Here is a 10,745-nt window from a genome sequence, read left to right on the forward strand (position 1 = left end):
AGGCATAACTGCAATGCCTCTCTGGCAGAATGTATTTTCTGTGGGGGACATGAATTCCGAAGTGATGCAGAATTCCCCCCAGAAGTAACTATAGTGTTGGGAAATACCAAACCAGTCAGGAAGCGGGACTATTTTATATACTCACCTTTCTTAGCGTAGTATATTACTGTTTAAGTTTACAGGGTTTTTTGAAGAGCTAATTTTTAAATGTTTTTGTTTTCAGTTATTTTAAACAAAGAACTGTTCTACTTGGTTTATGCAAAGTGTTTTTTCATACTTCAGGTCATACAAGCTGCCATTGGTTCCCCTTTGTTCCCATGTTTTTGTAGTTGGGGGAAGTTAAGGTAACTGAAACCTTTTAAAACTGTCAGCATTTAAAACAACCTCATGGTGCCAATTCAGCATTCACCTCCATTGACTATAGGAACCAGCAGCTGAAGAGTTCAAATGTTTGTTTCAGCTGCTGCCTGTTATCTTTGCCAGAGATCACTTTTCATTAGAACAATAGTAAAGAGAAGTGTTTAAAGTGCTATTTTAAAACTCTTTTTTACCTTGATTTTATCAGTACAACTTTCATTTTGATGAGAATATTGGAGCAGAAAGGGAACCAATGCTATTTGTGTGTAAAAGCTTTTTATAGAAATTACGTACAGACTATTGGAGTTAGTGGTTTTTTAGAAAAATTAAGAAGCCAGATTTTGGACAACAAACTGAATTTTTATTTTTTAAATATTCAATTCTGATGTTGAAACAACATTTGCTTTTGTAAATGGAATAAATGGTAGCTAAGAGTTAGTGTGGGGAGTTGTCATTGCTCAGAATGCTTCCCCACTCATGTGTTACGTACTTTTGCTCTCACCACTAAGAGCTTTAAGCTTGAGTACTCAGAGTATTTTCAGGATAATCACCACATATATGTTCTGTAACTGCACATGATGGCTAAGTATTGAAAATTAATGCCATGTATTTATTTTCATTTAAGGGAAACATGATGGAACTGTAAAAGGTAGAGAGTACTTCCACTGCAAGCCACAACATGGTTTGTTTGTTCGTCCCGGCCGCCTCAGTAAATCACCAGTTTCAACAAAGAGATGCAGTAGCACTTCACAATCTCAGGCATCCTCAAGTTTAGAGAAGCGAAAAAGTTCTGTACTTCAGGGGTCATCATCCTCTTCTAAAGCAGGAGAAGCACCCCTCTGTCAATCAGGAGATGCAGCGGCTTCTGCTTTTTCGAGGAAACAAGAGAACAGGAAGTCTTGGATTAAATAAGCCGTAGTATTTTTGCACTTGCTACACACATCAAAGTGTAGAAACCTTTAAGGATTTTAAAAGTCGTTGTACAGTTTTCATCTGTCCATACTGAATGTGCACTCTGTAGAGTCATGGACTTAATTCTCTATTTTTTTTATAAATAATATATATATATATATATATATATATTATATATATATTAATGTGTATCTATAGTTAGTCTGCCAATAGGCAGATATGGCTGCACACTAAAATACAGTTAAAGCTGTTTTGTAGATACTTATGAGGTACTGGACTATTTGTTACACAGCAACTTGGGAGATGTATTTTAAACAAAAAAAAAAAATTATTTTGGGGAAAGGGATGTAAAACCACATTTGAAAAAGCTACACTATGCTGTTCTTAATTACCAAAGAACTTGTATTAGACTGACACATTTGCTGTTTATATCTTGTTTTTATTGTAAACGTTTGTTTTAACTATTAGCTTGGTGCCATGTTTCTTTTATCACTGGGCACCATGCTGCCTTATGTCCTGTGTTTAAGTACACTGAAATATCTGACTGCTTCATATATATTTTTTGTCTTCCTAGAGGCCTGCCACTGTGGTGATTTGGCATTGTGTTGAAAATACTATCAATGTCAAGCCTGTATGTTTGGAATTTCATATGCTAACCCAAGCCAGGCAGTTTGATTGCAGAAACAGTATTACTGCAAGGAAGTGAGGACAACATTTCCTTTAAAAATGGCTTTTAGGCAAATGGGGAAACAAAGCAGCAGTAATGGATCACAACTGCAAACCTTGCACTGTTATTTTTGCTGGTTATGATCAAGCTAAAATGGAACATTCTAAAATAATTGTAATCTGTAAAGTCTATTTTAATAATGGAAATGATGGAGGGACTTATGTACAGTGCTTGTGCATTCTTGAGAAAGCTGTTCCACATGTAGATATTGTAGATGGCTGTACAATGTCCTGGATATTTGTAAAGTAACAAGTGGTAAAAATGAGTGAAATGAATGGCCTGCTGTACCTGTTTTTCTTTATTTCTTAGCCAAGTGAACGAGTGAGATACCTGGGACCTTACTGAAAAGCTGCTGCTGTTCCTTTGATTTTGTGTATATTAAGCTGACTCTAGTGTTTTACTATTTACTGTAAAGAACTGTAATTTATATTCTATTTCTGCCAACTTACTGTATTTAATGGGTACAGATCTTTTGTGTTTTAGAATACAGACTGTTTGTTTCAGATTTTAAAAAAGATTGTTTTGCTTGTATTTGACTTCAATACTGTATTTAAGGATTCATTATCAAAAATTAGGTTTAATGAGTTTGCTAGTTCACAGCTTTGGTGCTCCAGTGGGATATACTGTATGCACCTCTTGAGAGATATACATGGTAAAAAGAGACTATACCTTTTAGAAGTGGAAGAGTGGACAGTATAAATCACTGATACCTTTGACTGGCTCGTGTAATATAGGGTTTCAGTAATGACAGAATATAATGCATCTGGCTGTGCCCAAATGTATGATTTGCTTTTTGGAAAAGAACATACATAGAGCAACAGTTCACAGTATCGATGTCCACCCAGAACTGATCAAGCTGTATCAGTGGAAAAAATTATCATGAGGATTGTAACTGAAGAATTCCTTTGTGAAAAAGTATTTTATCAAGGATAATAAGCGATCCTAGAACATATCCAAATGTTTATATCAAAACAGTATTTTAAATCTAAAGGATATAAATTAACAAAACTTTTTAAAAAAAATTTCTAAAAAATTTATAGTATTTGCCCCAAACAACTATTTTGGATCATTTGAAGACTAACGTGGACATTATTTTATGGTAAAAATACAATGTTATTTTGGTTTACGATGGTGTTTATAACACACACACTTGTATTTATTCTAGGCTTTCATGAATACAAAATGTGCTTTTACTTCAGATATTTTGGGGATACATTTGCTTGTGTTAATATGCAGCCTGTAAAGATATTGCACAAAAATAACAAACCAGTCAACCCTATCTGAATGTTATACATTCATTCAAGAGCTATTTATACAATGGCGGTCATGTCAATATTTAAAAAGGGCTCTAGAGGTGATCCCGGCAATTACAGACCAGTAAGTCTAACGTCAGTGCCGGGCAAATTAGTTGAAACAATAGTAAAGAATAAAATTGTCAGACACACGGAAAAACGTAAATTGTTGGGCAAAAGTCAACATGGTTTCTGTAAAGGGGAAGATCATGTCTTAATAATCTAATAGAGTTCTTTGAAGGGGTCAACAAACGTGGACAAGGGGTATACTTAGATTTCTAGAACGTAGTATACTTAGATTTCTAGAAAGCCTTTGACAAGGTCCCTCACCAAAGGCTCTTCTGTAAATTAAGTTGTCATGGGGTAAGAGGGAAGATCCTTTCATGGATTGAGAACTGGTTAAAAGACAGGGAACACAGGGTAGGAATAAATGGTACATTTTCAGATTGGAGAGGGGTAACTACTGGTGTTCCCCAAGGGTCAGTCTTAGGACCAATCCTATTCAACTTATTCATAAATGATCTGGAGAAAGGGGTAAACAGTGAGGTGGCAAAGTTAGCCGACAATACTAATCTGCTCAAGATAGTTAAGACCAAAGCAGACTGTGAAGAACTTCAAAAAAATCTCACAAAACTAAGTGATTGGGCAACAAAATGGCAAATGACATTTAATGTGCATAAATGTATAGTAATGCACATTGGAAAAAATAACCCCAACTATACATACAATATGATGGGGGCTAATTTAGCTACAACTAATCAGGAAAGAGATCTTGGAGTCGTCATGGATAGTTCTCTGAAGACGTCCACGCAGTGTGCAGTGGCAGTCAAAAAAGCAAACAGGATGTGAGGAATCATTTAAAAAGGGATAGAGAATAAGTCGGAGAATATCTTATTGCCCTTATATAAATCCATGGTACGCCCACATCTTGAATACTGTGTATAGATGTGGTCTCCTCATCTCAAAAAAGATATACTGGCATTAGAAAAGGTTCAGAGAAGGGCAACTAAAATGATTAGGGGTTTGGAACAGGTCCCATATGAGGAGAGATTAAAGAGACTAGGACTTTTCAGCTTGAAAAAGAGGAGCCTAAGGGGGGATATGAGAGAGAGATATAAAATCATGAGTGGTGTGGAGAAGTGAATAAGGAAAAGTTATTTACTTGTTCCCATAGTATAAGAACTAGCGGCCACCAAATGAAATGAGTGGACAGCAGGTTTAAAACAAATAAAAGGAAGTTCTTCTTCACACAGCGCACAGTCAACCTGTGGAACTCATTGCCTGAGGTGGTTGTGAAGTCTAGGACTATAACAGGGTTTAAAAGAGAACTGGATAAATTCATGGAGGTTAAGTCCATTAATGGCTATTAGCCAGGATGGGTAAGGAATGGTGTCCCTAGCCTCTGTTTGTCAGAGGGTGGAGATGGATGGCAGGAGAGAGATCACTTGATCATTACCTATTAGGTTCACTCCCTCTGGGGCACCTGGCATTGGCCACTGTCGACAAACAGGATACTGGGCTGGATGGACCTTCGGTCTGACCCAGTATGGCTATTCTTATGTTCTTATGTGGTCTCTGTACTGACTGAAACCCCTGCGCTTCTGCTAAGCGTGTATGTTTCATAGAACCCAAGGCCAAAATGGACCATTCTAATTATCTAGTCTGACCACCTGTATAACACAGGCCCTAGAACAGGGGTGGCCAACCTGAGCCTGGGAAGGAGACGGAATTTACTAATGTACATTGCCAAAGAGCCACAGTAATACGTCAGCAGCCCCACATCAGCTCCCCCACCCCAGGCCCGGCTCCCAGCGCCTCCCACCCACTGGCAGCCCCGCTGATCAGTGCCTCCCCATCCCTTCCGACACCTCCCAATCAGCTGTTTTATGGCATGCAGGAGGTTCTGGGGGGGGGGGGAGGGGTAGGAGCGAGGGCATGGCAGGCTCAGGGGAGGGTGTGGGAAGGGGTAGAGTAGGGCAGAGCCAGGGGTTGAGCAGTGAGCACTCCCTGGCACATTGGAAAGTTGGCACCTGTAGCTCCAGCCCCAGAGTCGGTGCCTATGCAAGGAGCCGCATATTAACTTCTGAAGAGCCGCATGTGGCTCCAGAGCCACAGGTTGGCCACCCCTGCCCTAGAACATGCCAAAATTCATTTTGAACAAGAGCGCATCTTTTTTTTTAGTTCCAAGCTTGATTTACAAATTGGTAGTGATGGAGAATTCACCATAACATATAGAGATTGTTCCAGTGGTTAACGATCCTCGCTGTTAAAAAAAAAAAAAAAATTATGCCTTATTTCTAGTTTGAATTGTCTAGCTTCAACTTATAGCCCTTGGATCTTGGAGGTTGAGGACAGCACACAGCAGGCAAGCGGAGAATCCCTTCTCCCCAGCAGCCAGGAACTGTTCATCACCCTGAAGCCAATACCCTCCCAACCCTCCCAAGGTGGGCTCCTGGACCATGAAGCTGGAGAAGGCACCTCTGGTGAGTGTACCTTTGTAAATATAATACAGGGTTTAAAAGCAAGTGTGTTTAATGATTAATTTGCCCTGAAGACTTGGGATGCATTTGCGGCCAGTACAGCTACTGGAAAAGTTTGTTAACATGTCTGGGGATGGAGCGGAAATCCTCCAGGGACATCTCCATGAAGCTCTCCTGGAGGTACTCTGTGTTCGCCTCAGGAGAGTGATATCATTCATGGTCACCTGGTTGAAATATGGGAAATTTGTTTAAGGGGACATTCAGAGGTGCCCGTTCCTGCAGGGCTGTTTGCCTTTGGCTGAAAAGAAATCATCCCCGCTCTTAGCTACGCGGTGCGGGGAGGCCCGTTCATGCTGAGCTGTTCGCGTTTGGCTGACAGGGATCTCCCCTGATACTAGCCACGCGGTGGGGGTGTGGGGGGTGTGAAGCAATCATCCCAGAGAATTGGGTGGGGTGGGGGTTGGGTTGTGCTGCACATTCACCCTAAAACCACAGCCCCTCCGTTTAAATGGCCAACCCAACGGGCTTTGCTTGGTATGGGAAAGGAGGGTGCTGCTGTTTGAAACCGTTCCCACATGTTCTGAAGGTTGAAGAAGCTGAAACCCTTTGCCTTACCATGGCTGCCTGCAAGCCGAATTCTGTTGCCCAGCCGAGCATGTGCGATGTCTCACACCGAACCGGCAGACACTCAATATAAGAGGCAGAATGCGACCTTATACCAAAAGCACATGTGTTATGTAATGTGAATCACTTGATTCAGTGTGAAATAGTCTTTCTTTGTTCTCTAAAATGTATCTTTTTAAATACTACTCTCCCTTTTTTCCTCCCACAGCTGAAAATGTTTCTACGTTCTCCCTATCATCTCAGTCTCAGAGGCTAGCGCAGATTAGAAGGCAAAAAAAACACACTCGCGATGAAATGCTCTCAGAGCTCATGTAGTCCTCCCGCACTGAAAGAGCTCAGCAGAATGTGTGGAGGCAAACAATGGCAGAATCCAGGAAAGCATTAAATGAACACGATGAGAGGAGGCAGGAGCACAATGAAAGGAGGCAGGATGCAACGCCGAGTCTAATGGGGGAGCAAACTGACATGCTCAGGCATCTGGGGGAGCTGCAGGAGCACAGACCGCCGCTGCAGCCACTGTATAACTGCCCTGCCCTCCTCCCCAAGTTCCATATCCTCCTCACCCAAACGCCTAAGAATGCCGGGGGGGAGGGGTGGTACAGGCACCCAGCCACTCCACCCCAGAGGATTGCCCAAACAACAGAAGGCTGGCATTCAATAAGTTTTGAACTGTAGCGTGCCCTTGTCCTTCCCGCCTCCCCTCATCTACCACCCCACCCGGTGCTTCCCTCCTCACCTACCCCTCCCAGGGTACCTTGTGAGTTTTCCCCCTATTTGTGTGATGAATTAATAAAAATGCATGATTTTGAAACAATAATGACTTTATTGCCTCTGATAGCGGTGATCGAAGTGGGGGAGGTCGGTTGGCTTACAGGGAAGTAGAGTCAACCAAGGGGGCAGGTTTTCGTTAAGGAGAAACAAACAGAACTGTCACACTGTAGGCTGGCCAGTCATGAAACTGGTTTTCAAAGCTTCTCTGATGCGCAGGGTGCCCAGCTGTGCTCTTCTAATTGCCCTGGTGCCTTGCTGTACGTAATTGGCCGCCATGCAATTTGCCTCAACCTCCCACCCTGCCATAAATGTCTCCCCCTTACTCTCTCAGATATTGTGGAGCACGCAGCAAGCAGCAATAACAATTGGAATATTGGTTTCGCTAAGGTCTAACCTAGTCAGTAAACTGCGCCAGCGCGCTTTTAAACATCCAAATGCAGATTCTACCACCATTCTGCACTTGCTCAGCCTATAGTTGAACTGCTCCTTACTACTGTCCAGGTTGCCTGTGTATGGCTTCATGAGCCATGGCATTAAGGGGTAGGTTAGGACCCCAAAGATAACTATAGGCATTTCAACATCCCCAACGGTAATTTTCTGGTCTGGGAAGTAAGTTCCTTCTTGCAGCTGTTCAAACAGACCAGAGTTCCTGAAGATGCGAGCATCATGCACCTTTCCCGGCCATCCCACACTGATGTCGGTGAAACTTCCCTTGTGATCCACCAGTGCTTGCAGTACCATTGAAAAGTACCCCATGTGGTTTACGTACTGGCTGCCAAGGTGGTCCGGTCCCAAGATAGGGATATGCGTTCCGTCTATCACCCACCACAGTTAGGGAACCCCATTGCAGCAAAGCCATCCACTATGACCTGCACACTTCCCAGAGTCACTACCCTTGATAGCAGCAGCTCAATCACTGCGTTGGCTACTTGGATCACAGCAGCCCCCACAGTAGATTTACCCACTCCAAATTGATTACCGTCTGACCGGTAGCTGTCTGGCGTTGCAAGCTTCCACAGGGCTATTGCCACTCACTTCTCAACTGTGAGGGCTGCTCTCATCTTGGTATTCTTGCACTTCAGGGCAAGGGAAAGCAAGTCACAAAGTTCCATGAAAGTGCCCTTACGCATGCAAAAGTTTCACAGCCACTGGGAATCATCCCAGACCTGCAACACTATGCGGTCCCACCAGTCTGTGCTTGTTTCCCGGGCCCAGAATTGGTGTTCCATGGCACAAGCCTGCCCCATTGCCACCATGATGTCCAAATTGCCAGGGCCTGTGCTTTGACAGAAGTCTGTGTCCATGTCCTCATCACTATTGTGATTGCACTGTCGTCACCTCCTTGCTTGCTTTTGCAGGTTCTGCATATACTGCAGGATAACACGCAGTGTTTACAATGCTCACAACAGCAGCGGTGAGCTGAGCAGGCTCCATGCTTGCCAGGGTGTGGCGTCTGTGGGAGAGCAGAGTTGCAGTGGAAGCGGTGGATGATGATGGATGCCACGAGAATAGATATTTATACAGAATGACGAGAGGGCCTGCGAGGTGGATTCATGGCATCAGGAGAGTAGGGTTGCAGCGGAAGTGGTAGATGACGACGATGGTTAGCAGTCCTACTGCACCATCTGCTGACAGCAGTATGGCATCTGCACGGAAAAAAGGTGCGAAACGATTGTCTGCCATTGCTTTCACAGCGGGAGAGGCGACTGACAACGTACCCAAAACCACCTGTGACAATGTTGTTGCCCCATCAGGCATTGGGAGCTCAACCCAGAATTCCAATGGGCAGCAGAGACTGCGGGAACTGTGGGATAGCTACCCACAGTGCAACGCTCCGAAAGTCGATGCTAGCCACGGTAGTGAGGACGCAGTCCGTGCACTTAGTGTGGCCATACACAATTGACTATATAAAATAGATTTCTAAAAATCGACTTGTATAAGATCAACCTAATTTCGTTGTGTAGACATACCCTAAGTGTCGTACTTTGCACTTGTCTTTACTGAATTTACTTTGTCATAATTAAATTATTTATTCTGTTCCCTATGATTTAAATATTCACCACAGAAAACTTCATTGTTGTTAAGTAGGCTTGGCAGAATTTGATTTTTTTATAACTTTGGATAATATTGATGTTTATTTTTAAGCATTTTTTTTCAATTTTTATCAATTTAAATGTTTACTGTTGTTCCAAATTATGGGGAGGCTGTACCTCCTAGGTTCTCACGCTGGTGCCTCCCTAGTCCTAAAATTAACACATGATAAAACACAGGGGCTAGCAGGAGGGGGTGGTTCCCCCCCAGCCCTCTTCACCCTACTAAAATGGTGCCTCTTCTCCAGATCCACTAACACCAACATTACAACACATTTTGTACACCTTAAGGTGGGACTCAAAAGTTTGCAAGCAACATTTTTCTTACTGTGCCTACCTGTAAAATGTGATTATCATTGATGGAAATATTTTTCATTGATTTGTGCATGTGTACAGTGAAATCAATAACTGATAAAAATCTAAGCCTTCCAAGCATAGCTCCAAGGTCACTATCAAAGACAAAAGATAAAATACCAATGACACAAGTAAAAATAACCCAACTATTGAGATATGGACATTATAAATTAGTTTTCTTTTAAAAATAAGACCCAACACATGTAAGCACACCAATAAACAGATTTTTCACTCAGCAACAAGTGAACAACCTTGACAATGGATGCACATAAAACTGGCACTTCTGAAACTTATAGTCAAGAATGTAATTTTGACATACTGAAAATATATTTTCTTGGTATCTTGTAAATGTTCAGTGCACTGATAGTGACATGACATTAGAGCTTAGGTGATGTTATAAGAGCTGTGCAAGCTCATTCTGAAACAGTGAGCTAGCAATCACCCTTGTCTCTTGCAGTTTCACAGGATCTGGGAGCTGAACTGAATAATGTGGGGGAAACTCCACAAGTGACTCCTTTATGGAGTTTTCCTGCTCTAGCCTCTCTTGTGGTTTTTGATCTGGCTGTCTGCTTTTAATCTGTTTCTATACTTTAGTACCTATATTTTAGAAGAGTAATACTGGAAATGGATTGAAGCTGTGTAGTTCAAACCTGAAATTTCCTAAAGTTCAAGTTTCAGAGTAGCAGTCATGTTAGTCTGTATCAGCAAAAAGAACAGGAGTACTTGTGGCACCTTAGAGACTAACAAATTTATTTGAGCTTAAGCTTTTGTGGGCTACAGCTCACTTCATCGCATACTGAGAGACTGTGCCACACACACACTCAAAGAAACTGCGAAACCACCTGATCAACATCCTGTACAGCAAATGGGGAAAGATTGTGACTGAGGTCTCAAAACTGGATACTCTCATGAAAAACAACCTTCCACACAAACCTCCTCATGGATTGAGTTTACAAAAACTAGACAAGCCATTTACAACACAAACTTTGCTTCTCTACAAAAGAAAAAGGACACTAAACGGTCTAAACTGCTACATGCCACAAGAAACCACAACAGTAGTTCCCTTAACCCCCCCAACAATATTGTTAATCTTTCCAGCTGTACTCTTAGCCTATCAGAAGAGTCTGTCCTATCTTGG

General features: G+C 42.2%; 1 protein-coding gene across 1 annotated transcript in view; it reads left to right on the forward strand.

Annotated features, from left to right (window-relative positions):
• KIF13A (kinesin family member 13A) overlaps positions 1–3,069 on the forward strand; it is a 187,819-nt gene extending 184,750 nt beyond the window's left edge. The window contains exon 40 of the mRNA XM_074944806.1: positions 983–3,069. Within this exon, the coding sequence (XP_074800907.1) occupies positions 983–1,269 (287 nt within the window). The 3' untranslated portion in view covers positions 1,270–3,069. The remainder of the gene's footprint in view (positions 1–982) is intronic.
• Positions 3,070–10,745: the final 7,676 nt, after the last annotated feature.

This window comes from Natator depressus, chromosome 2 (genome assembly GCF_965152275.1).
Source record: "Natator depressus isolate rNatDep1 chromosome 2, rNatDep2.hap1, whole genome shotgun sequence".
NCBI lineage: Eukaryota > Metazoa > Chordata > Testudines > Cheloniidae > Natator > Natator depressus.